The 27,775-nt window shown below is 43.1% G+C and overlaps 1 protein-coding gene across 6 annotated transcripts; it reads right to left on the bottom strand.

Moving 5' to 3' along the window:
- Nucleotides 1–2,131: 2,131 nt before the first annotated feature.
- On the bottom strand, nucleotides 2,132–27,665 carry ktn1 (kinectin 1). 6 transcript variants are annotated; one of them, XM_080751248.1, is made up of 36 exons: nucleotides 27,547–27,665; nucleotides 21,055–21,716; nucleotides 20,755–20,919; nucleotides 20,547–20,669; nucleotides 20,307–20,437; nucleotides 20,105–20,209; nucleotides 19,844–19,984; nucleotides 19,235–19,341; nucleotides 17,522–17,666; nucleotides 16,292–16,388; nucleotides 16,013–16,197; nucleotides 15,468–15,557; nucleotides 14,933–14,982; nucleotides 14,017–14,107; nucleotides 13,659–13,727; nucleotides 13,153–13,190; nucleotides 12,769–12,859; nucleotides 12,409–12,477; nucleotides 12,043–12,080; nucleotides 11,855–11,945; nucleotides 11,557–11,675; nucleotides 10,699–10,795; nucleotides 10,522–10,559; nucleotides 10,268–10,358; nucleotides 9,462–9,548; nucleotides 7,764–7,853; nucleotides 7,081–7,173; nucleotides 6,530–6,619; nucleotides 6,342–6,434; nucleotides 6,143–6,211; nucleotides 5,805–5,888; nucleotides 5,129–5,212; nucleotides 3,746–3,829; nucleotides 3,540–3,632; nucleotides 3,258–3,368; nucleotides 2,132–3,141 (listed from the first exon to the last, which is right to left on the bottom strand). In XM_080751248.1, the coding sequence occupies exons 2-36, from the start codon at nucleotides 21,713–21,715 to the stop codon at nucleotides 3,112–3,114; spliced, it is 3,840 nt and encodes a 1,279-aa protein (XP_080607374.1). In that variant the 5' UTR covers nucleotide 21,716; nucleotides 27,547–27,665; the 3' UTR covers nucleotides 2,132–3,111. The 6 variants fall into 6 exon arrangements, with proteins under 6 accessions (XP_080607374.1, XP_080607370.1, XP_080607371.1 ...); XM_080751244.1 differs by having other exon boundaries at nucleotides 10,522–10,562; XM_080751245.1 differs by having other exon boundaries at nucleotides 20,547–20,672.
- Nucleotides 27,666–27,775: the final 110 nt, after the last annotated feature.

The raw sequence follows: 27,775 nt of genomic DNA on the forward strand, positions 1-27,775 counted from the left end.
ACTATAAGGCGCACCTGACAATAAGGCGCACTGTCAATGAATGGTCTATTTTCAAACTGTTTTCATATATAAGGCGCACCTGACTATAAGGCGCACATAATAGACGCTACCGTTGCGTTATGCATCCAACAGATGGAGCTGTGCTAAAGGGAATGTCAATGTCAATGAATGATCCATATATAAGGCGCACTGGACTATAAGGCGCACTGTAGTTTTTTGAGAAAATTTAAGGCTTTTAAGTGCGCCTTATAGTCCGGAAAATACGGTAAGTTAAAAAGATATCAATTTGGTGCATTTATAAAGTGCCGTTATCCGAAGAGCTTTACAATGAGCATTACAATCACCCATCCATACAACGACGGCAGAGGAAACCATTCCAAGTAGGGGACTCAATAGCTGCATCTCAAGTCCTTAAATCAAATCCTATTTCCTATTTCTTTGCTTGTATCAAAATACCCTGTAACATACAAGGAAATAGGAAAGAAGTGTAGTAAATAGGATCCAATTTAAGGATCCTATTTAGACGCAGCTAATGTCTTGTCTTGCTCAAGGACACTTCGACACCATGCACCTCAGGGGGAGCTCAGGATCTAACTGGGAACCTCCTTGCCCTAATCTACATAGATGATGTACCATTTACACCCAGTCCGACAGCTTTCCGTCAGACTCATTAGCCTGCGATAGTCTGGCCCTGTGTGACCCAGTTGGAGAGGGGCACGTTGAAATGCAGCTACGCCTGCTTTGTGGCTTTTAGGCTTCCATGAAGATGGAGCAGGCCTCCAATCAGCTGACTGCAGCATGACAGTATGGGAGAATGTGAGGAATGTGCTGATCCCATGCTGCTCTCGACCCTGACCTGACCTCAAGTACGCACAAAAGTTGTGTTGTTACAGTGTGGGCCCTCTAATGTGCAGCACAACTGTAAGCAAAGACGACAAGCAGGAGCTTACAGTAATGAATACAAAGCTAATGTCAACTCTGACACATCATTATATAACCTAGTCTTTCTTCTTTCCATTACCAAAATAAGAGTTGGAGCTAGCAAACCATGAATACCATCTTGACAAGTCATTACACAAAACAAGTCTACAACAGTACCGATATAGATTATACTGGCAGAGATTATAAATACTCTTCTCCCCGTTTCTCTGTTGTGATATCCATTACAACTGAACTGGGGTTATACTATCCCTTCCTCCTCAGGATTCATAAACAAGGCACCAAAACACAACAAAATGGTACTCTATCTACATGGCAAATTTCATGTCTGTCTGTCTGTCTGTCTGTCTGTCTGTCTGTTTGTCTGTGTCTGTCTGTCTGTCTGTCTGTCTGTCTGTCTGTCTGTCTGTCTGTGGAAGCTTCCAGTATTTCAGCTGCTGTGGGGGCAGTTGTCCTTGATGTTCTATTATTCTTACAGTTACCAGTTGCAGTGTCACTTCCTTTCTCACCCAAAGTTCCTAATGGCAATGTGTTACACAACCTCACAGCAGAGTTGAGCGAGATACACACCTCCTGTTCTGACAGATTAGATTATATGTTGCCATGCTGGAAAACCGGTCACACCCTAAAAACCTCCATAATTGAGGCTCTCCATGGCGTGTCAGCTTCTCATCTGTCATACAAAGCACACACTTCAAAGATGAGATCACCATAGAACAAATACTGCATGTTTGATTCTAACAGGGGCGTGGGTTGAATACCTTATAGTAACAAAAACAAAAAGAAAACTAAAAACCTTTGAGGTGAATTTCTTTCAGCACATTATGTCAAGTCCCAGATATATTAATTTGAAAATTCAGATATCTAGAACAGTGCTGCCCCAGCATGGTAGGGAGTGGCAAGTACAGGTAGCACGCTAGTGGAGAGGTTCCCGAATCTTTCCACACCAAGGACCCCCAAGTGGAGTCTCTGGGTGCAGCCCTCCCCATCTAGAAAATAGCAAAAATCTACAAGCTCACAACATGCTTTGATGCAGAAAGTTGTAAGCTTGTAGATCCACCTTTTAAAATGTTTACCAAAATAGGGAAACCAGGTTGAAATGTATGATGTTTTGTTTCTACCCCACTCTGAAAACCGGTGTGCTAGAGTGCTCGCACTGTTGGGGCAATACAGGACGCCAAGCAGATTTATCAAGCATCCCTTTTATTAACGGTCACCTGTTACAAAAAGAACAAAATATTCAGTTAATGAAATTAGCAACAAAGTAGCGAGTGTTGATTACAGATGATATGGGACGCCTAATCCTAGAGTAGTTACAGTGGGAATAAAAACCTCTAGACTGTCAACGTGGCCATCATCTCCCACACCCAGGTTCACAGACTGCCTCCCGTTGGAGCTGCAGTATGACACACACACACACACACACACACACATACACACGCACGCACACACACACACACTGTCCATGCACCTCTGGTGTTACAGTTATGTAGTGACCCTTCTGACACGCTGAGACCCCTTCTCATCCACCCCTGCCTCCAGCCAGTTCTGAACAGAAAGTATGCAGGGAATTCATAAATGCATGATCATGTACAGGTTGCGACAGAGGTCTTTGGACAGGAGGCAAAGAGCTCAACAACATTATTTCAGCAGGTCCTAACTGGTACATTTAAACAATACATTATCTTTAACTTAACAAAAATAACAGAAGGACTGAGAACCCATAATTTGCTTAGTGAAAGAGGGGGGTCATTTAATTGCCCTCTTAACAAAGAGAAATAACAAAAAAAAGAAAAAATATACTACTGCTGTATTCAAAGGTTTTCATGATTGAAAAATAAGGGTATTCTAAACAGAGAGAGAGAGAGAGGGAGAGAGAGAGACAGACAGACAGAGTGGGGTCACCACACAAAGTCTTAATTATTCAGGGTTGCTGCTGTAGAAGAGGAATGTGGTGGGAGTGTAGTAATATAAAGGTGACTGGAGCCCATGCCTGTTCCCTTCGTGACCAGCGTGGAGTCTGGGAGTGTTATGCACTGGGAATGGGCCAGGGTGAGCCCAGGTGAGGAGAGGAGCAGGGTGGATGTGCGGTGGGTGGTAGTGATAGACCAGAGGTCTCTGTAGTAGTGTGGTTGGAGGTGGCTGCCTCATGGAAAAGCAATCATCTTCTCCCTATACTTCAGGCAAGTCCTTGTCAGCCTCCTGGAAGAGAGCACAAAATCAGTTTGACCTAAATAGGACTGCACGTATAAATCGTTTGCTGGTTTTGATGAATCATAATTATGCGTGGCATAAAAAACTACAATATGGTGTGGTACCTCCTCCTGTCCCTTGGTAAGTTGCCGGTTGACAGCCTGTAGCAGCTGTTGCAGTTCTCTAACTGTTTGGTTCAGTCCTGCAGTCATTTTCTCCTTCCTGTCCATTTCCTCCTGCAGACAGACAGAGACAGACACATTTAGACCCTCCAATTTCACAACATCAATTAGTGTCTGTTTAACCACACATGCAAATAACTTTCCAAATATATCATAACACCAAATGTGGTGTCTATATTTTTTGAGAATTGCTGTGTGTGGCAATAAATAGAATGTGAGCGGTACCGTCTGGGACGAGAGGCTACTGTTCTCTATCAGGTCAGCATTGCCTGTCTCCTTGGAGAGTTCCTCTTGGATCAGGTCCAGAGATTGCTGGGCCTAGAGGCAGAGTCACAACAGATGTGAAGGAATCAGTCCGGACCAGGCCCAGTGGTTCTTTCTATAATGTGTTGTTCTGCTGTGCTTAAGGCTGGGTCTACAGGTCATCTTACCTTGTAGAGGTCACCAGCCACCTTCTGCCTCTCACTTTCTTCTGTCTCCAGCTTGGACAGAGTCTGAGTCAGCTGGGTTTTCAGCTGGAATAAAAACAAGACAAATTTCTGAACACATGATCATTTTCCTGTTGACATCTGGGACTTCCCATTTCTCGCTGCATTTGCGTTCACATTCTAGAGAGCATTCACTCCCTAATTTCTAGCCAAGACAGAGGGTCTCATTTGCATAAAACATTTTGCTAATTGCAACTACCGTATTTGTGACGCTATTCTAATAAAAATAAATGCATCAACTGCACTTGGTTATATCATCCAGTGTAACATTATCTACTGCAACTTAACTACTCAAACGATCACAATGAATAATACTATTAAACAGCTAAGATTTGATAAAAAGTACAGCAAAGAAGGTCATGAATGAAAGGGTGACAAGACAAAGACAAGGTTTGTATGAAGGTATGAAAACAGAATGATAAAGTGTGCATGTTTAAGGTGAAGAATGGAAATGGTCCCAGCAGATTAAGACTTTTGCATAAACAGCAGCAAGTTGACTAGTTAGCAGTTTGTTAGAAGCTTGAGTGTTAACCCAGCCCCAGAGACAGCGACAGTACAAGTAGTGAGTTAGTGAGAGGGCCAACTGTCATAACCTCCCATTCTTGATCCACTCCATAAATTAAAACTTCTTGGCACCTGAGCGCTACCAGACCTAAGGCCTTTGCACAATGCACACTAAGCCTGAATGTTCTTGACAAGTGTGCTCAAAAATTAAGTGTCTATACTTTGTTGTGCGAGAAAACTAGTTTGAGTCTTGTTGCTTGCAAGATCAAGCATGCAGAATTGTGGGCTGGATTTATTTCTATCTAGGCTAAAATAAAATAAAAAGTCTAGAGAACTGGCAAAATGGAGTGACCATAAATCTTGTCACCCAATGAGGGTTTTTATTACCAGTAATATTATCTGTGCCTTTCACATACTGTATGGTGGTCATAGTTTTAAAGGACCCGCAGCAAAAATACAAAGGAATGGCTGATGATGCAACCTGATCATTCTTGGTCAAAAAACACAACAACATGAACTCAAGTGAGCCTATATACAGTATAGCTGGAGCTCTGGTAGTTTGCAATAGAATGAGAACGAGTCGCAGAAATTGAAATCCTTGTTTTGCGAATTGTGCAATTTATTTTAATCAAGTGATGCTTGCGTCGAGTATTAAGCATGTAATTTTTGGAGTGTATCAAGCATGCTCCTGGAGGTTGTGGGTGTGTCCTCCCATTCTGTAGCGCTTATGAGAACCCGTCCTGTGGAAGTGAGTGCATCGTAGACGTTGCTGGGTGCAGTAAAGACAGCTGGAGCTCTAGCTACAGGGTGAGCAACGCTTACCAAATTCAGCTCCTCATTCTGCCTGACGGCCTCTGTATACGAGCCGTCAAGTTTGCTCTGCAATTCAGTCAACAGATCTTTGAGCTGAAATGAAGTTTGAGATTATGTTTTTAATGGGTGTCTATAGGACCGTGTCCAGGATAGCACTACTATAGATGAAGCAGGAGGCACTGAAAGTCCGCCAAAGGGTGTGAGTGTGTATTCTAAAAGTAATCTAATGCTATTAAAGCAGTCAGCTGGTCTAGCTCTATTTCTGCCAAAAGTAATTTAAACTCAAATTAATGTTTGCACGATTCAGCAGAGCTGTGTGTTGACAATGTGGAAGTAAAAACACAGAACCGTCAATAAGGTTGAAGTTCTGAATGACTGTACCGCATTCATTACCAATAGGCAAATCGATTGGATTAGTCAGCAGCCCTATAGTTATGTTAGTGCTATAGCTACAGTAACTACATGAAGCGTGTGTACCCTATAATTTCAGTATTATGTTTGTGTTGTGGGAAAATGATATGCCTTTTTTCTTTCTTAAATGTATAAACAATGTAGTGAAGGTCACAAACCATAAACATATATTGCCACCCAGTCAACACACTAGAGAATCCCTCTGCTGCAGGTGGATGAACCATATGAAAGGACTGTGGATTACAGACATCGCAGAGTGCCCATGGCTGCTTACCTCTCTGACCTCTGTCACATAGGTGGCGCTCTCGCGCTCCGCCCTCTCCAACTCAGACTCCAAGTGCTGCTTGTCTCTTCTCAACTAAACAACAAGCAGAACTTCAGAGAGACAATATCTTGCGACAAACATATTTCAATAGAGAAGAAAAAAGAAACTATACAAACAAGGTATGGGGCGTTGTGTTTTTTATATGGGCCTGTAAAACCTTATTGAGACTCTAATATAACAGATCAAGGGATATACAAAAACATGACTAAACCTCTCCAAATGGGATGTGACATAACACTTGGAAGTGCAAAGAAAATGTGTGCAAAGAAAATGTGAAGAGGACTGACATTTTCCAACTCGGCTCCATCGCTTAGTCTCTCAATCTCCTGCTCCAGTGCTGTGACTTTCAGATTCATCTGAGGCACAACAAAGAGTCATATGTTTAGTTCACTGTAAACATATTGTGTCGAACAACAAAATATTCTAGAGCTTCAGCTTGCAAGCATGTAGCATAGGAATTATTACTAGGTAAACCTGAATGCCCACCTCTTTCATCTCTCCCTGTGACACCTCTAGCTTCACCTTCCAGCGAGACTCCTCCTGCTCAACACTGTTCTGTAGGCGCTGCAGAATGCCCTCCTGTGGACACGGTAGGTATGACAACTCCAGTTTTTAAGTTAAAGGTTTTTCCGTTATGCCCAAATCATGTGCTAAAATCATGAAACTCATCTCACCGTCTCTGCCAAAACCTTCTTGTATGTCTCGCAGTCTTTCTGTAGGACCTTCTGGGCTTCGTCTGACTCCCGCAGCTTCTCAGCCAGACCCTGGTAAAAGAACAAAGCAATTAAGAGAAAATACAAGGGCACGGTTTACATTTTACAAAAAATATTCTTAGAGATACAATTTTAGAGAAGACTTTGTTTATAGTGTCTCAATACATGAAGGAAGCATAGCCCATCAAGCAGTTGTATCTGTGCTAAGCAGTTGTACACATGACTTACCAAAGAACAGGTTATTCACCCCAGATCAATTATAGCTGTGTGTATTTTTTTATTTAATGTATGACTTTGTGCAAAACTGAGTTCTAATTGTGTAGCTCAGCTTTCCAACAGAAGACAGCAGAATTGTTGGAAACAACTTTTGTCAGTATGCAGACCAAAGTTCCAAGCCCATTAAATCCAACTTCAGTTTGGAAGCAGTGAACCTCTTACCTTTGGTCTAAATTAAAACATTCCTCAGCAGTGGCGGAATGGGGTGTTCAGTAACATGTTTTATTTTTGTTTACCTCCATGTCCCCTGATGCAGGGGTGGAACTCGAGTCTGCAGCCGACGTCTCCGCTGCTGCCCTCTCAAACATCTGCAGCCACTCCTGGTGGTTCTAGTGGACAGAGGACGGGGATGAGAGATAAACAAGACATTTAAAGGCAACAACAGCGTAAAAAGAGATAACCCTGGATGATTTTATAAAACGTGCCTGTGCTTGCCATCTCCTATAAACTACACTCTAAACTGGAGATGTCTCCACTTTAAGCTGCAGAGCTTTAGCTGCAAAGCCACATCATAAACCTTTAAGTAACAGGTTTTCAAAACTTGCAACACTCCAAGGGCCCTTTGAAATGTTTACTAGTGACTGTAGTGCTAGTCACTGTAGAGCTCTGCGCTAGAGCAAAAAAACGTGATCACACACTAAGAGGCAGTATTTAGTTGCAACTCTATTTGGAAGAAGCAATATCCCACTCTTAACACATAATTTGTGATAAGATACAATTAGCTAGGTTTGCCTAGAGAGGATGCATGTGGAAGTTATGAGGTAACAGTCACAAATATGCCAGGTCTTTTAAAACTGTACATTTAACGCCGATGTTAAAATCAAATCAACTTGTGTGCCTAGGTAACCAATCAGGACAGAACAAGTGCTAGTCAATTAGTCGTAGGCTCAAAAAAAAAAAAGGGAAAAAAAAGACATACCTGCTCACTGGGTAGAGGCACATGGGGTAGAAGTCTGTGCAGAACATCTCTGCAATCAGCCTGGGCAGTATCAAGCACAGTCTGGTTTTCCTACAGAGGTGATGAGGAGGGATGTAGGAGGTGGGGGGAAAAAACACAAACATAAGATTTGAAATTGAATAGAGTAGACTAGACTGATGATTCACATGCATTTGAAAAGCACTGCGCAGCAGTCATCAGAGCAGAAATTACAGTAATCGCTTTCTCTACTCTCCCACATCCCATTTTAAACCACATACTGTGAAGTCAACGGACAGCCCAAGTGAAGGGGCAACACATCATAAATAATCCCTCATCTTGAACAACAACAACCTAAAAGCTACTGTGAGTAAAAATGTTCTTAGTCCCATGTCCTGTGCCACGTTTAGCATCTCTCAATGTCAGCAGAGCCTACGTCACGTTTCACTTGACCTCAGCATCAAACTACAGACACATGCTCTCTAGTCAGCACTCCTAGGAAAAACCAACACACTGATCCACTCATCAGCCACAAAAAAAAACAAGTTGAAATTCCTACTTATTATGGGCAACCAGCATGCACTGTAACTGAATCCTGGCAGGAGCTGATGCATCTGAAACGTTAGCACACTAGGGCATTCACCACTATTCCTAATGACGGCCTGTGCCAGAGGGGAGCTCTCCGACGTGTTTGGGTTGTACACAACTAGTGTGCACTTTTATTTTTGTTTGGCGGTACTACATAACAGGTGCCAAGGATCTCCCTGGCTCAGCTCCGAGGAGGTTCTTTCTACTGTACTTGGACGGCAAAAAACAGCTGCTTCCCTGACAGTTCAGCATGTACCCTAGCCTGCTGCATGGAATATACCCTATACCACTACTGTTTATAGCAGTGCTCTCTCTGGTGGCCCACTATACCCAAAACGTCAGTAAATATATATAAAGTATATATTTGGCGTGGCTTTATATCACGGCTGTTACTGAAGTTAACACAGCACTAAGCAGAGCGTATTGAGAAGTCAATGTGTACACTCATTAAAAATGGTTGTAGAATCGATTTGTCATTGAAATGATTGAATTGAAAGCAGCAACGATTTTCACTGAAATGATTGAATAGATACTGAATTAAACAAACTGGTTAATTAGCCGACTAATTAGGTGGTGAAACCGACAGAATGTACAATGTACATCACAAAGCACAATGAACACATGCTGGAGATGAGTCGCATAAGAGCGAGGGACACGGAGCGGCATAATGAATACCATGAATCTAATGACATCTAGTGAATACATTTCTAGGGCACTGCACACTCATTTCCAAACATCAGCCTCTGAGCTTTTAGGGCAAGGGGAGAAATATTTGACGTTGCGTAGCATTGGGTGTCCAATTAACAAGACCAGTTAACAGTCGGCTTGTTGTAAGCAGAATACGCAGGCGGAGCAAGTTAAATAATAAAAGTTAAAACAAGGTTCTTGAGGGGGAAACAGCTTAATGCACAGCCAATTTTCAATATGAGGCCAAACAATAAGCAAGGAAGGCAAGAGAATGAGTAAAATGAGTATGCAGCATCATTATGGATGATGGTGCACAAAACAAAAAGGAATCTCATTGAGTCGATCATGGCAACATTTGGGGAGGGGGAGGGGGTGCATCAGATTCGGAGCTAGAGAGTGAAGCAGACTGGAAGTGGCGTATCGAACCTTGACGGCCTTGCTGAGTTTCCCCTGAAGCATGGCCTCGGTGGCTGACAGAGCCTCCATAGCGCTCCAGTTTTTCTCCCGAAGCTCCTGTTTTGGTCGGTGCCAAGAGAGATATCTACTTTCAGTTCAGCCTCAGGGAGAAAAAAGCATTGATTTCGATGACCCACCCAGCCCAGACAAATACAACCGGTGGGGAGGGCCGAGAAGTAATACATCTAAACTCCGTTCCTCACCCAGTGCTGCTCATGTCAGAGCCTAGAGTCTAGCTAATCCACGCTTCGCTGCTAAAAAATTATGCCGACAGCCCAGAGAGTGCCGATTTGCCACCTCTAGTGGATAAAAACAACAACAACAAAAAGCCAACATGCATACATGCCAAATGTGTACATTACCTGTTACCTGTCTTACATACTTCCATGTTTAAAAAAAGAAAGAAGGTCAAATGCCTTACAAGCCAAACCTGTGCTGTCTCTTCAAACAAATGAAGTATGGTTCTGCAAATTTTGGTTGAAGCAATCCAAAATATACTTCCTGTGTATAATTTATCTGGCAAAAAGACAACCTTGAACTGGATCAGTTTTTTGTTCTGAAATGTTGTCTTGCCACCCAGAATAGTGGGAAGTAGAGACTAGGGAAAGGAAGAAGTGGTAGCCTGGAATGTGGAGGTTATGAGAAAGAGCGACTCCACAGTGAGGGGTGCATTTCAGAGGACCACACACACACAGAGGAGAAGGGGGACTTTCTGGGCTACACTGGAGACTGGTGATTTGTAGGTTACATCGTCAGGGAAACAGCAGGAAACCTACGTTGTTCTTCTTCCTATGGAGCTCCAGCGAGTCCCTCAGCTCCGCCAGCTCAGCCTGTAGATCAGACACCTGCTTCTCCTTGTCTGACAGCCTGGGAGGACAGAAACGAGTCAGAGGAAGAATGTGGCAGAGAGAGAGAGGGAGGAAGAGACACACCACATGATGAATATTAATGATCACCTGGCAGAGTCATTTATAGAATGGAGAACATTCTCAACGTATTGTAATGTGTGTAATTGTGCTGCAGCACTCACGCTGTAAGCAGTTCTGGGCTTGGTGCTGCTGTGTGGGACTGCTGTTAGAAAAGGAGAAGAAATAAATACAAAATATATATACAGTATGTAAATATACGGTATAGATACAACCATATAGATACAACCATTTCTAACAATGTCTTTGTCTTTTGTGAAGCATTGCATTGGAAGTTTCACCTGTTGCTGGAGCTGTTCCACCTTCTCGCCCACCTCCTTCGTCTTTGTCTCCAGCTCCGCCTGAAGTGCCTGGATATCATGGTCTTTGGCAGCCAGCCTGTAGGGTCACAGTTCATGTTCTTATGTTTCCGTATGGTCAGGTGGGTCTTTAGTCAGATAAAGAGCTAGTGCTCGAAACGTTGTCAATAAAATTCAGTCATTTGGAGCAGAGTGTGCGGGTTTCTCTTCAATCTTGCTATTTTTCACCCAGCACCTTATTTAAGAGATGTGCGTATTTTTCTACTTTTGATGGTTTAATTGTTATACCGCCCTCATCCCCCCAAATTACGTAGTTGTCATTGGGAATTTTGTACCTGTGTACCGAGACCTAGAAATGCCTAGAACCGTTTTGCCTACAAACTCCAATTTAACCATAATGGATTCATCAAAAACACCGGTCCTTGGTTCTGGTGACTTACGGTCCTCCTAATGCATGAATGAGCAAGCCGTGTTTTGTCAATTACTTTTTTGCATTTAAATGTCTTCTTTTTCCAAAAAAAATATAAAAAATAAGGGGTACTAAGAGCTTTATTGCATGTTTACATTGCCAATAAAGCAAATGTCAAAATATAATAACAGTTTAAGAAAATGGGGAGAGTATAGTATATACAGGGTCTTTGCAAAGAGAATTCTCCGTATGATCGGGTCTATGCAGGGAGAATTCTCCGTATGATCGGGTCTATGCAGGGAGAACTCTCTGTATGGTATTGGTCGAGTCAGGTCTATGCCTACAGTATGTATGTATGTATGATCTGTTCAGAGGGAGAGGGAGAACACTATGGTCGTGTGGTCAGTGGTGCTGCGTGTTTGGCAACTTACTGAGCCTGGAGCTCTTGAAGCTGAGCTTCGGTGTCTGCACTGGCCTGCTCCCCAGAGACCTCTGCTTGTCTCAGCTTCTCCGTCTCTGCCTGCAGGGCAGCTAACTGCTGCGCCAGAGCCTGGAGTGAAAAGGCACAGTGACTATTTCAAATTTGGACTCCATATCTGAGGAACAACATACAGTAAACGAAACGCAAGACAAACGGCTTCTACAACAGGTAAACCGAAGGATTTAATGGTGACAGATTAAGTTGCGAGTGAGCGCAAGCAAGAGGCCTAATAGCAGTTAAGTCCTCACCTCAATGTTCTGGTCTCTGGCCGAGCATGAGTCTTGTGCAGACTGTAGGCTCTCCTCCAAAGATTTCAACTGCTCCTCCTTCTCATGGATCCTGGAAAACAATAGTGAGTCTTTGACACAGAACTGTCACTTTCGAGGACGTCAAGAAGCAGAATGAAAACCTATATTAGAGGTCAATGTCAACTTACTTGCTATGTAACTCATCCACTATTGATTCTGAAGACATCTGCAATACATAGCAAAGAGAACAGAATTTAAAACGAACAATTTAAATAAACCAGCGGTTCGGGCCTCTACGTGGCCCTCACATCTGGAGTTTGTCCACACCTACAGTACATTGCACCGCCAATCTGACCGATGTCTGAGTCACAGTGTCGAGGGCTTTGAAGAGTACCCGTTGTACCCGTCTGTGTCATATCGTGTTTGTTTATGGTTATGTCTGAGTCAGAGTTATGTGGTAGTGATCCGGCGGCCAGCCTGCCTTCCCATTACTTAAAATAATGGTTAACCTAAGGATTATGAATATTATGGATATTGGCTTTAGTCCAACTCACCTGTTCTGCAGTCTGACGCTCTAAAGACTCCACCTGTTGTTTCAGTGCTTCACTCTCTTCCCTGACCGCCTACGACAGAGAAAGCAATTAGCAACTTGGCTTCTCTTTTGTGGCCATTAGGAATAATGATTACAAAGCAAGTCAACAAAATGCAGAGTCACTTAAAGACAAGCTGAGGTCAGTGAAGTCAGGGCGTTAACGTGGACGAGTTTCCTGATCCTGCTACTTTCTGATGCTGCGTTAGAATCCGGGTTCTTCCTTAAACTTCATTTATACCGTGGTACAACAGTGTTGCTTGCCGAAGAGAACAGGTTTTGATGCAACACGTTAGCTTGAAAATGTTAAACTACACCCACACACCTTGAGCTCCTCTTCCTTGTTGGCAACTTCGATCAGCCCCGTCTTCAACAGATCCTCCACTGTTTTAATGTTCTCTTCTCTCTCTAGGACACTGTGGGCAGGAGAAAAAGGTAGGTAGGCGGTGTCATCCCAGCATGGTAAACTGATTGTGATATACAAGTCATACTGAATTTATATACTGTAATGGTACACTGCCGCATTATGCTTAAGTAAAAGTAAATCTACAAGCTCGAAACGCATCAGCTTGTAGATCTGCCTGTATATATCCCCCGCCTTTATCGACATGCCCAAAATAAATAGAAATAATAGGCGTTAATCCTCACAACCCCCAAAATCTAGTACGATCAGGAATGCATTTTTATTAATTTAAGTGTTGACACGCACCTCTTCTGAATCTGGTCCAAAGCAAGCTGGGAGGCAGCCTACAAAGAGAAATTCAAAATCAGATAGAAACCTAGAGGGTGACAAATAACAAGCCTGCACGCACGTTTTTGTTTATCTGTAAAAGAAAAAAATTAAACTACTAGGGATGTATGATTAATCGGTCATCATATTGGTACCTGCAATATCTGCCTCAAAAATGCCATCGAACTGATATCTAAATAATATAGTAAATAATAGTTTCAGACTTTCAGACAATGTTTTATTTTACAGTATAATTGTATATACGTATACTATATATAATACCTAATAATTCAGGTTATGAGAATGCACTGTGTTTTAGAAGTCTGCATCTTTACGCTGAATCACAGTTACTGTAAGACCCTACTAGAAACCTGTACTGCAATATCGGTGTCTGACGATTTGACCATGCAATTAATCAGTAATCAGATATCGGCCAAACTTTCAATATCGCGCAACCCTAAAAACAATCACGTAGCACAGCTGACCTGTTCAGTAATCTGAGCCTGCAGACTCTGCAGCTCTGCCTTCAGCGACATGTTCTCGTTGTGCATCGCCTGTGGAGGAGAGAGGAACCACATAGTCAATGCCTGCATTCTGACACAATGGCATTTATGGTGGTCTCAACAAAGCCTCTGCAAAGGCATTCTGTCATCACAGCCCTTTCGAAATCCAAAAAAACATTTGTATACTGTTTGACAGCGTCATTTCTCATTAACAACTATCAGTTTGTTGCAGACGTCCCCCGCTCAGTACGTCTATTGGCACCGAGAGGCCGGCGACGGTCCAACACATTCCTGCAAACTAACCAACCAGAGCAGTGTTGGTACAAGGCAGTGGCTCTACCTGCATGTTTGTTTCTCTGTTGGCCAGGCTGCTCCGCTCTGCGTTCAGCGAGTCCTCCAGACTCTTCCTTTGCAGCTCTTTCTCAGCTAGCCTGGACACAATCAGCACATCACATAAACAAGAGTCAACAACAGAATGTCTCATAGACAGTATGACTATTGGTGCGTTTTCACATAGCTAAAATGCTGGCAGTAGAGTAGAACATTTGAAGTCCATGTCATGTGAAAACCTGCATCAATCGTGTATGGCAGCAGTTTTGGTGTTCCAAAACATTTCTCGTAATCTTTCCAGCATGTATTGGCAGAATTACCTTTTCCCTGTAGTGAAAATGCCTAACGTAATTTTACTGGATAGCGTTGTGACTTTGCAAAGCAATACATATTTGACACAGCTGAGAAAGGTTAGGTTAAATTAGCTCCATTTATAGGTAGAGGGTGGGAAAGAGAAAAGGTGGGCTAGAAGCAGAACTGCAAACTCCACCTGTTAAACCCTGCGTCCCGTGATAATGAATGATTGAGAAGATTATGCGAAAACCTCTTTCGATGGATTAAAGTTACATTAGCTTGTCTGCCAACCTGCAGATGGATGCCTTGCATGTTTACAGTCAGTCAGCTCTCGACTATAAATTTAAAAAATGAAAACAGTGGCTTACCAGGCATTACCAGCACTTTTACTGCCAAGGAGGGCATGTGAAAACAACTGTGCCACTGCCATTCCAGAAAATAATGCTAATTATTTTGCTGGTAATATACAGTGTAGTGAGAACACAGCTTATGCCCAATTTGAGTAGAAATAGTCAAATCTACAAGCTCACAACGTGTGGCATTTTGAAACCAATAATGCCATTCCTAAAATGGCCACACCAGGTTGAAAGTGGTTTAGAAATAATTATAAAAATATGTAGAGCATCTCTTACAGTTTCTGCAGCTCTTCAAAGTGGGATACCTGGGTTGAGACCTGGGTTGCCTGGATGAGGAGACAGTTCATTAGCCTACATACTGTAACAATAAACTAGACCAGGTGTAATTGGTGTGGTGAGTGAGTAGGGCTGTCACGATATGACATTTTACATGACGATTAATTGTCACTCAAATAATTGGCGATTAACGATTTAATTGTGTTTTTGTAGTTGATAATTACATTTCTGTTTGGCTTTTAGGCTTTGAAGTTGTACATGGTAGATATTACACATAACCTAAATATACAAAGAAATTACTGACATATTTGACAACTTACTACTTAAAAAATAACTTTGATAGTGGAAATAGCCGATCTACAAGCTCACAACGCGAGCTTGTAGATCTGCTATTTCCACTATTTCAGACATTTTTCAACATTCACGATTATGACGATTATGACAAAATAATTGCGATAATGTCAAATAATCACGATTAGACGATTATGTAATAATTGTGACAGCCCTATGAGTGAGGTCAGTCCATGTACTGTACCTGAGAAGACATCTGGGCCTGCAGGCTCTCATTCTGGACTTGCAGGCTCTCGGTCTGCAGCTTAAGGGCTTTGTTTTCATTCAACAGTTCCTGTCAACAAAATGTAATTATCAGTAAACATAGTACAAAGGGACACAGAATAAATACCAATAACTATTTTAAAAAGGGTAATCACATTTTTAACAAGGTCTCCCAAAGATAATTGGTCTCATTGCAAGTAATGTCAGATAATGCATTTGTGTTCATGGTTCATGGTGCTTTTCTGAATAGAAATAAAACTTCAAAAGCACACAGAGCTTGTAGGTGAAGGCTCTATCACAGGGGGCAAGGGGGAGAGCGTCCACGACTCCACAGGCCCCACGGCGTTATGTTGGGGGGGGGGGGGGGACTTTATACTTTATTTTGTTTGTTTTATGCTGTTTATTTCATTATATTCTGGATTTGATCTGATCAAGTGGTGCTAGAAGTTATGCTCAGCTGCGTCCGTCACTAAACCTATTCTCTGTGGTCTGTAGTGTGATGCTGTCAAGCATGCATTACTGTACCTGCACTTGGCTCTGCAGTGAGTCATCAGGTAAGCTGTGCTGGGAAACCTCCAGCAGATGCATCACTTTCTGCTCCACCTGCTCCTTGGAGACGATGGTGTCCGTCAGGCTGCTGTGGAGCGTCTGAATCTCCTTGTTCTTGTTGTTCATCTCCGTCTCCACCGCCAACAGCTGGCCCTGGAGCTCTGACACATGCACACAATGAATGAATATCAACTGCACACACTCAATATTTTGAGAGGTACAGTCAGATGTCTGCACAATGTTTTAGTACTGTACCTTGTTTTGCCGCTTGAAGCTTTTCCCTCTCTGCATTGACATTGTGGAGGTAATTTTGGAGCTCTTCCCAACGCCGCTTAGCATCCTGCAGTTGAGCCTTGCCCAAAAAACAAAACATATTTATTTAAAACTTTCCTCATATAATCTCATACGACTACTGGTAAATGGCCACACAAGAAAAAGTCATTCCTCCAACCTTGCGGCAATTTAAATGAACTAAACAATCTGCTTAGAACCAAGTACGTTGTTAGTGTTACTGCCTTTAAGCCACACCCACCACCACTTTGTTACAAAAAATCAAACCTCGTTCGAAGTGGAGCTGTGAATTTGAGCAGTTCCAGATCTATGCTTTTGATTCTATGTGTTTTAGATCTATGAATTCTAAGTGTTCTATATATAAATTCTATGTGTTCTAGATCTATAAATTATGTGTGTGTGTGTGTGTGTGTGTGTGTGTGTGTGTGTGTGTGTGTGTGTGTGTGTGTGTGTGTGTGTGTGTGTGTGTGTGTGTGTGTGTGTGTGTGAACTGTAAACTGTTCCTATGAGTGAGTGGTGAGTGTGCCTGGCCTGCACAAAACAGCGCCCCTCCTTTAACTAGTGTGTTGTGTGTGGCCACTCAAGGTATTGCCAGACTACGGACATGGCCAGCCAGCCACCCACCCAGCCAGCCAGCCACCCAGCCACCCAGCCACCCACATACCCACGGACATACCTGTCTATTGGGAGCTTGTGTTCCACAGCTCCAAAAACTATGATTGTGCCAAATGTGGGTTTGGTCCAACATGCCAAACACGTTGGCATGTTGGACATATGAGTCAATGAATGTGCACTCACATTCCTCAAAATTCTGTTAGTTTCTTGGCCTGGCAGTCGAGTTGCTGTTGTGGCAAGACAACGAGGTACATTTCCAACTGTGCTTATGGTCGGGATAAAGACAGGAAAGGCTGAGCCTTGTGTCGGCTGCAGGGAAGTGGTGTTTACACCCAGCACAAAGCCTCAAACATCCCCGCTTCCTGGACCAATACAATCCTCCACTTCCACGTTCTATTCTACAGAGAGTCCACACATACAGCCTCCTCCCAAAGACTTCCACTGACCCAGTCCACCTCCCTACGGACTACGGCGACCGCTTGCCAACTTTAACTCCACCCAGCCTGCTCAGGCAATGTTCCCCTCTGATCACTGCTTATCCACTATGCAGAGTTGCGCTTTTTTTTTGTGCTAGCGTACCTCCAGCTGGGACACGTTCTGCTTATAGCCGACCTCCAGTGATTTCCTCTGGTGTTCCTCCTGTTGCAGCTTGCTGTTGTTCTCCGCCAGCTCTTTCATCAGGCCAGCATACTCCGAACGTAGCTTGTTGAGCTCTGCTGAGTTCCTGCAAAACGCACACATAAACTTCAGTTACACTTCGGGCCGGGGTCAAGTTCAGAGCTAAACTAGAGGGAGTGCTCTTCCGAGCACAGGTCTCCACCAGGTCTCTTAGGTTATTGTGGCCTCCTGGTGGCGCTAGAATAGACCAATGTGAAAAGGATGCCAAGTCTTCTTCGGCCTTTCATGGCAATCTGACACAGCATTCATGATTTGAGGCATTTTGTTCAAATAATGTGTGTAGCAAAAAAAAAAAAAGAACTCCAATGTGAAACGCGTGGCATTTGTTCCTTGACATAGTGGGAATGTGCATGCAAAAAATCGCTGTGGTCATGATTTGCGGCATTTCGTTCAAAACGGACCAATCCTGCAAATTTTGGAAGCCAATGTTAGCCAATTAGGATGGAATATGAAATATCCGATCCGTCTTGATCACATGACTATAGAGATACTGTGTAATGATTTGTGAGATTTCTGGATAAAATCTGAAGGAGTAATATCAAAAAATGTTTTACATAAATTGGCCTCCTGGTGGCGCTGTAAAAGGCAGATGTGAAAAATGCAGGCTAAAGGTTTTTCCTTGGCCTCTAGGGAGTATGCATACAATGTTTTATACTGACCGGTGGAGTTTATAAGTAAAAACACGAATGAGCCTGTTATAGCGCCATCATGAGGCTGATTTTAACATTTTCAAGTGGCCTAGAGGGAATGCGTGTGCAAAGTTTCTCACAAATCACACTCTGTGTTCATGATTTGAGGCATTTTGTTCAAAACAGAGCACTCCTGCAAACTTTGGAAGCCAATCTTAGTCAATTAGGAATGAATAAGAAAATCTGAAAGACCTGTCTCGTTTAATGACTATAGAGATACTGTGTACAGATTTGCATGATTTTTTTTTGACAAAATATGTAGGAGTACTATACAAAAAATGTGTTTTGCACAAATCTGCCTCCTGGTGGCCCCTATAACAGGCTCATGTGAAAGATTGGGGGCAGAGGTTCTGCTCTGGTACCCAGGGAGTGTGCGTGTATGTACAGTGTTGCTGCCATCGTGGCAACGGTGAGATGCAAAACATAGTGCAAAACAGTCTCGGACATGCCTTTCGGCCTGGCGAACAATCATTATTACCATGTATTACAGTATGTATAACCATGGGAATATCACAAACACACTGTGAAGAGGATTTCAAATGTTGATTGTATTTAAACTGGTTTTGGTTCAAATGACATTTTATGGGTGATGATGGTGGCCATACTGAGCTTTATTCAAAAACAATTGTATTATTTTTGTATTACATGCATTACTGATGAATTGAATACAGAATGGAAACAGCTTTTTGTATTAATGCTGATTTTAAGACATCAAAAATATCAAAATGCTGACAATATCTCAAATTGAATGGAGGAAATAATTTCACTTCTAATTAAAATACAAATAATTGCAGATGAAAGCCCAGTGCTGGAATTCTAAAATACACTGTGTGACTGTTAGCTATGAGCGCTTTTGGTTGGTGGAATAGACTAGGAACATGCTGACGGCCCACATGGTGTAAACTACAGTCTGAGTGGTACTAACTTGCTCTCCATCTGGTTGGTGGCAGAGCTGACAGCATCTCTCAGGATGCCATTCTCCTGCTGCAGACGGCTGATCTGACTCTCCAACTGTTCCCTCACCTGCTGGAACTACACATGGAAAACAAAAAGAACCAATGGATGAAGGAAAGGAAATTGCACCTGAAATCAAAGACATGGGGACAAGGTTTTCAGCTTAAATTATTTTACATTTATTTAGTTCAGAATTACATCTTGACAAAAATAACATTGCATGGAAGCTACATTTTTAAAGAGATTTTTAAATACATCTCTTTATAAATGCCACAAATCTCTGTCAGTGATTTAGTGGATCTGTCCTCACCATTTTGAGAACCATTCGACCAATCGCCTTCATATTTGGCATGTATACTGGTATATATCACCTCCCAGTTTATATTGGTAGATAATGTATGGAACCAGTAACAGCCATGGCTCAAGACAACATAATAGACAGACACACTACAAGAAATGCAATAAAAACGGGAGTGGCTTATTGTCTGATTCAGCCGGTAACACGCAGGAAAAATTATAATAAAATATCAGAAATACTCCAATAATGAAACACAGTTGGGAGCTTCGGAATAACCCTCACTTTAATCTGCATGGTCTGGAGTTCCTGGAAGCTGCCCTGAGTTTTTGCCTGCATACTGCCAAGTTCCTTCTCCATGGCTCCACGCTGCTCTCTCATTATGGCCTCTGCTCGACCAGTCTTCTGCTTCTCCACCTGAAGCTCCTGGCACACACACGTCATCAGAGACCAAGAAATCAGTCAGCAAAGGTGGAGATTAAGCATATTAAATGGAAAGGAGGCACATTATCTCTTTGGACAGGCAATGCATGGCAGTATCTCTACCTGGCTGAGCTGCTTGACTTTGTCCTTGGCGATAGAGGCCTCCTCCTGCAGGGTGGTGAGGAGGCGTTCCCTCTCCTGAGCTGATGGGTCAGCCTTGGCTGCAGACTGTAGGAGGGACAGAAAATTAACAAAAGACAGAAACCTATGCATTTAGTAATGGCATGATCGCTGATGCTGTAACCTAAACCCCTGCGCTACTTGCCTTGTGCCAGGCATCCAGGGCACTGGGGCTCTTCTCTTTGAGGAGGGTCATAACGCTGACCGCCTCTGCTTCCGACAGAGCCAGACCAGCCAGACCGGACAGTAGCTCCTTCAGCTTCACCTCAGCGTTTTCTGTCGAAAGACATGAGAAGTAAATGAAACGTGGTATAGTGTGTATGGATCACACAGGAAGTAGGAACCAAAAGTAAACTCTAAAGATTAATGCTTTGTCTGCTGCTACCTTTGTCAGTCTCGTTCTTCTGTTTCTTTCCGCTACCCTTGGATGGCAGGTCATCATTGTGGGCCACTTGATGGTTAGCAGGAGCCGCAGAATCAGCCAGAACATGGGACTCCTCCACCAAGGCTACTGAATGAACACATTTTAATACTTAGTCCAAAAGTCAACTGGGACAGACTGCAGCTTGACAAGATCTTCCCAGCTTTCTTACCGTGTTCTGTCTTCTGCTTCTTGGCAGAGTTCTTCTTCTTTCCGCTGTTAGTTGGAGGGGCGGCGCCATCCTGAGCTTTGGTCTCAGCCACCACCGGAGCATCCTTCTTGACTGGAGCCGGGGCAGGAATCTGTTCCACTTTACCATCTGGCTGCTGGTCATCCACTGGACAGGGACAGAGCAGGTTGATGTTTCAACACAAAATTCACTTTTATGATATATCTATTAAACGCTAGGTTCAACATTTCCAGAGATAAATGTGTGCTTGACAAATCACCCACGTCACTGTTCTCTACTCACCAGCCTCTGCCTTCTGTCGTTTCTTTTCCTTCTTCTTCCCAGAGTTTTGAGAAGGAGGCGTCTGGGCCAGAACCTGGGTCTGGACCTGGACCTCAGGCAGATGAGTGGGTAGACTGGCTTCTTTGCTCAGAGTAACAGGTGACTCTGCCTTGCGGACGGTCACCTTGGAGCCGTTCATCTCTGGTTCTTCAGCGGCAGGATGATGATGAGAAAGAGCTGTGGCTGCAGCCGCAGCGGCGGCTTTAGCCGCCTTCTTCTCCCTCTTCTTCCTCTCCCTGAGACCAACAGGAGCCTCCGGTGGCACCATCACAGGCACAGGGGTAGGAGTCGGGGGAGCCACAGGTGACGGCTCCTCCTCCAGGTCTGGAGTGGAGCCACTGATGGCATCGGTAATGTCAAATTCCCGTAGATCCTCTTCCGATTCTCCTCCCCCGCCGCTGCCCGCATTGGCGCTCTCTTTCTTCTTGCTCTTCTTCTTCTCGTTCTTCTTGCGGGTGTCCGGTTTGGAGGGTGGCAACTTGAGGTCACGTTTCTGCCGCGCCAGCACCTCATCGTATGACGTCTCCTTCATGAACAGCCAGAAGAAGAGGAACATGAGGGCGATGACCAGGGAAGGAGCCAGGATAAGCAGGTACTGAGAGTCGTAGATATCCACCGCCATTCTGCATAGAGAAAACACAGCGACGCTGGTGTTCAGGTCAGTCATAATAAAGAATGCCCCATCCAGGATAAAACATTAAACATTTTTCAAATTAACACTTAATCCAAAATAAACCACAGAGTATTCATCTTAATCAAATTACATCTGGTGTGATAAAGCCTATGGCTGTAAAATTAAATCATAAGAAAATGTGTTTGTCGGCTGAAACACATGACATTCCAAAAATAATTGAGAGTGCGACTCGCATCGGCAATTTTGTTATTTGAAAATCTGAGAAACAGCCTTAGTCACTTTTAAAGTGTTTATTTAGGGCATCTCATTCATTAGATGCAAACCTTTTTCAAATAGCACGCTTAGTGTGAAGTGAGCGGTGCTATTTATGAGTTAATTTCATCAAGCACCCCGCTAGCCAATCACAGCACGTCCTGCAAAGCTTAGCCAATGGGACCCTGGCCTAGGCGTACAACAAACTTTGAGACGTTTATGCCAAGATGTAGGCCACATCCAGGCGACGCTTCCGTTTACTTAAAGGGCCAGTTCACCTCTGGGACAACCAGATCTTATTTTATTTGTTTGGGACACGATCAACAAAATCCTGAGTTATATTTTGAGTTCGATCTGTGTTTTGAGATATTTTAGTATTTCAGAATGAATGATGATGCATTTTGCATCATATGATGCAGCATGATGAGTCATATGATGCAAAATGCATCATTATTCATTCTGAAATACTAAAATATCTCAAAACACAGATTGAACACAAAAAATAACTCAGGATTGTGTTGATCGTGTCCCAAAAAAAATAAAAATAAGATCTGGTTGTCCCAGAGGTGAACTGGCCCTTTAAGACGCACTGCAACTAAAACAATTTTGTGTTCATACTTCATAGGATATGAGATGTCGGCCACGGCTTGTGATTGGCTGAACCGGAGGTAGGCCAGCGTAACACACTGGCTCCGCTGTACAGGGAGGAGGAATGGGGAGGCGAGGGTAGCCACGCGAACCAGCGGCTCGTGGGGAGTAGCTGAAGTTGAAGTAGTAAAGTTGATTGACACAGGCACCTGTCAATCATTCTGACCTCATGAATGATTAAGTAGAGTTAACATACATCATCACGCATGATGTTTTTGTTAGGGGCTGTACTTAGGGCTGTAATTGTAATTGTGTTGTTATAATACACAAACACAGGATCTTCTTTCACTTTTTATCACTATCTAAATGTGTGAAAAACGTATTTTTCATTTCACTACATCTTTTAAGCCCAGACAAGCCCCAGACTTTCTTTTTTTACACGTTTTCCCATCATTTCTTGACCGTACAAAGCCAGATGTTAAGAGCTATAGCTCCTGTTCCAGGAGCACCGCTCAGAAATAGCAGATCTACAAGTTCACAACATGCCACATTCCGACACGTTGAGCTTGTACATCAGAAACCTTAATAGGGCTTAATTGATTAACTAAGTCCAGGGCAGCCAAGTGCAGCAGAAACAGGAATTACTGTATAGCCAAGAACAGCAACAGCCATCTTGTCTTGTTAACCTGAGGGCATTTCACTTCTGTGTCACCTAAACACCAGCTTGTTGATCACACACACTCTGCTCCAATGTAGGTGCTACATGCTATCATAACCTTCTTCTGAGGACATGTTAATTGACAGGTGAATAATCACAGTCAGTATGACATGTGAATTGGTGCGGGTATGAGAAGAAAGGGGGAGATTAGTACATCAAGATCTCTTCCTGTCCTCTCCTAGTGATAGTGATTTCATCCTATTAGACAGAAACACACTGCCTCAAAGTCTAATGCCTTCCTACAGAGATGCCACTTCCCCCAGGGCAGATTGATTATGACGGCATAGAAAACGCAAGCCTTGGCCAGAAAAGGCCACCGCCTTATACTAATTTAAAACAGAATTAATTAGCTGCACAACAGGAAATGGACAACCAGGCAAAGGGAAAGCCCCAGACAGTCCAAGTGACTGTCAGTGGTCACTAAACTCCTTCAACCCTTGCTTACAAGGATGACATTCTAAACTCAAATAGGAAGGCTTTGCGAGGGTCAAAAATACTTCATGTGTAAATGTCACCCACTGAGGGTCTGCAGTTTGGTCCTTGTCTTGCACCGGAGGGAAAAAGGGTATGCCTTTCCTTAAGTAGGTACTGATAGTCAATAGTTCCTCACTTCCTCTTAACCCTTAAACCCAATCCCTCAACTATGAAGAAGACCATCAGTTTAAGAACAGATATTTTCTTTTTCTATTAGATAGATACCTTTAATAGTTTAGTCTGCCCTAGCAGACTGAAGACGCTATGCTAGCAGCCAGTCTTTAGTCCCTTGAGGATATGTATGTCATCACAGTCAACAGAGACCACCTACAGAAGCTACAAATTAACACGTTTTCAAGTTGTCCCTTGTGAATCATTTCTTGGCAAAGCAACAGACGAAATGCTTGTACAGTGACAAAGAATGTTTAGCTCACTCAGTTTCACACACTGTACAAAGGTAAGCATGTTCACTTTATAGATTGTTGACCATTATCAACAAAGATTTTACCATTGCTCAATTAAGAATCATCCATAAGAAGCATTAAAACACCCCCAAAACCCTAAATCAATTTTAAGATGGCTTTAGTAGGACCACCATGTTTGTTATCAATGTGAAATGAGGTTGACGGCTGCCCTGAAGTCAAACACCCTCCTGCTCTCTACTTAGATTGGTGTCTGTCGGTAATAAAGCATGGGCGCCAGCTTTGGGTAGATCTCCTATACTGGGCCTCTTAGGTAGGCCAATTTGGATTAAGCAGATTACCCATGATAATACATTTAAGAATAACTTTCCGCTGCAGTGCTTCTTTGGACACACTGACACCTCTCATTACTTCTTGTGTGACACACATCATCGAATGGGCCTAGAATAACTTTGTCGAAGAATAACTTCTGTTTTTCCCATTCTGAAAAATATGGGCAAAAGGCACACTTCACCTGCTAGCAGCATATGAAAAAACTTTCCTCATTACTGGAACTTTTATACTCTTTATACTTTCACAAACAAGTCAAAATATTTCGAAGGAGAATTTTAGCCTTGTAGTCTTGTACATTCAATCTCTACACTGAAACTTAACAGAGACGGCTGTAAGGCATTATGTGTCAAAGAGTGTGCATTCCTCAGCATTCAGCAGGCTACAGGGTGCCATGAGGGCTAACTCTTTAACAAATACATGCTTCCATTGGGGGCGGAGAATGTGTTGTTAGACAGAGAGGGACATTGTGTGAGTCAAATCTAAGAACCTAGCTTGATGAATATAACATTCTGAAGGGAAAGCAAAGTATTATTTGTTTGCATGATGAATGAAGTAACCCAATTTCTGTCGTCATTAGAAAGTGCTTCCTCTGAGTTGGTCATGGCAGTAGAGGAACAACATTTCAAGGCTAAAGTACAGACTGACATGAGGTGGAACAGGCTGGAGAGAGTGCAATGTTATGACTGCCCTTAACCTTAGTCTACAAAACCTGAACATAAATCAGCTAGGCTACTTCATCAGATTAATTCACATTGACTAAACAAAACCTGTTTAGGGAACCAAGGAGAAACCAGCACAACGTCAAACCCCTTTTCTACAATTTTACAGAACTGGATAGCAGTTAGAAATGCCCTCACATGTTCTTATGCAGTTACGAGAGGCTGTGACTTCACAGCAGCACGGCATCTGAAGATTGGGCATGCATGGAATCAAGTAGTGCAATTCCTGTTGTTTCTTTCTTTTAACTCGATGCCTCAGACTAGAAGGTGCAAAAGTTTCTTCTGTGTAGCCAGAGCCATGTCTGAGCATGGAAATGAGCCCGGAGGACAAAGCCCTCTCGGGCCATTGGCTCCCCGGAATCCAGCCACTTGGCGGGTCAGACCGCCTGCTTTGGTGGCAACAGACACCAAGGGAACCCCTGATAACCGTCAGTGTCAAAAACAGAGGAGATAGGATATGGAAAACCATGTAGGACTCAGTACTCGGATATTTATTATTAGGATTGCAATTGGCAACACCATTGATGAAGCAACATTATTATCTATTGCCGTAGCCCAGGAGACATGTTAAGCAGTAGCAAATCTACACTTCCACATAACCTGCCTCTAGCTGATATTACACTGTGACCAATGACGAATATTGAGGACAATGTTAATGTGTCACAAATCTTTCCAAATCTATGACACATTTGTGGCCATGCTTTTCATCCCACAATGCACTTCAAGTCATAGGCTGATAAGATGTCCAGGACTCCAGGTACCACCCTGTTGAGTCATACTTACTCTATGAAAGCATGTAATCAACCTGATTTGACAGTGTCTCCAGTATAATATACGATAAACTAGAAAGGCTATAGCTGGTAATGGTCAAATTAATTTGTACAGTTATGCTGTGGTGGCAAAAGGTTGATAACTAGATTTGATTCAGCATAAGTGATTCTAAATAAACAGCCCTTTGAAAAACAACCGTCACATGGAAATCTTACAGGAACTTCAAGGTCACTGCTTGAGCAAAACTAACATGTATTATGTAGACAGACAGATCGACGTGTGTGTGTGTGTGTGTGTGTGTGTGTGTGTGTGTGTGTGTGTGTGTGTTAATAAGTCAAAGTGACACCCAGTCAAAAGAGTAACTCATAAACAGATAAATGTTTTCTTAATCAGCAGTAGTTAAATTGGGTTAAATGTTCCCTGGATTTAAAGGGCCATGAGACAAGTTTACTACACTTTAATCATCAGTCATCATTCACTTAAAATATGAACTATATACACCTGTCATCCATTGGCCATAACCTGACTGACTGTAGTTATGTTCACAGTAAGAAATTATTTCTTTAAAGCATACATTTTGAATTTATAGACCAGGCTAGTGGTCGTGCTCAAAATGAGGATGAGTACTGAATGTTCCAGCCAGCCGTCATGTCTATAAGTCGGTCTTGCACATATTATAGCAAGTTAATTCGAGCCACCTAATGATAGCTAAACTGACAGTGAGATAAAATGGCTACATAGCCAGTAAACTCAGTGGAGATAGAGAAAGACACACTGACCGAGCCTCTAATCTCACTGTCTAGTCACACCGTTAGCTTGGACATGAACCTTGAAAATGCAAGGAGGGGCACACATGCAGTGGTGTAAAGTAACTAAGTACATTTACCCAAATACTGTAAGTACAATTTTGAGGTTATTTGTACTCCACTACATCTCAGATCCAAATATTGTACTTTTACTCCACGACATTTATTTGAAAACTTTAGTTACTATGCCGATATAAATTATAATATTACAAAACCTACACTAACCACTTTAGTCCTATTTAATACCAAGGCTATTTGCAAATAGCCCCTCTGCTCGTGGGTCCTCCACGGCTCTGCTGCTGTCAAGTCGGGAGCCTATACCTCGATGAATGAGCTAACCAAATTAGCTTGACACTAGCAAGTTGCTGCTGGCTAATCCAAATACGGGGAATACGGAGTACAGTTAAAGGGCGGTTAAAAAGTGTCCCAATGAGCGTCAATTAAACAAGAAAACGTGTCTATTTTCATTCGGGATTCTCACAAATGAATGTCCAGAGGCGTGGTGCTGCCGGGGACCGACAAGTCCCCATGCAGCGGGCCTCCTCCTAGCTGACCCAGCCTCCTTGTCTCCTGAAACCTGACCCGCTCCTGCGTCCCGGTTTTCCCGTCGCGTTCTTAAAGGCCGTTCCCAGGCCTAGGCTGGATGAACTGCCCAGCCACGCAGAGAGAGCACCAAACGAGCGTAAAAAAACCAATAACACACACAATACGCATTAAAGCAATTATACGGGCATACCTGGAGTGTGTAACGTGCAGTTCTCTAGCTTAACGTGTAGTGTGGAAATGGCGTTACTCCTCCTCGGCGGTGGTTGAAGACAGCGGAGCCTCCAGGCCAGCCCGTTCCTAAGCCTTCTGTCAGACTGGTGAGAGGGGCGGCTCACTACCGAGCTGCTGCTGGGAGGGGGGCGCGTGTTTTGCGTTTCCGAACACACCGATTTGTGACATACAGGGGCTTTATTTCATTG

This window comes from Nannobrachium achirus, assembly GCF_963921795.1.
Source record: "Nannobrachium achirus genome assembly, chromosome: 20".
In the NCBI taxonomy this organism is placed as follows: domain Eukaryota; kingdom Metazoa; phylum Chordata; class Actinopteri; order Myctophiformes; family Myctophidae; genus Nannobrachium; species Nannobrachium achirus.

Bases quoted from the DNA above. Each gene is read 5' to 3' on its own strand.
- ktn1 (XM_080751243.1), bottom strand. From the start codon at position 21,715: ATGGCGGTGGATATCTACGACTCTCAGTACCTGCTTATCCTGGCTCCT. The intron at 13,728-14,016 runs GTAGAGCCACTG...TCTCCTCCACAG, and splicing joins ACAGAGAAACAAACATGCAG to GCGATGCACAACGAGAACAT. The intron at 12,860-13,152 runs GTGCGTGTCAAC...TCCTGCCCACAG, and splicing joins TTGGACCAGATTCAGAAGAG to TGTCCTAGAGAGAGAAGAGA.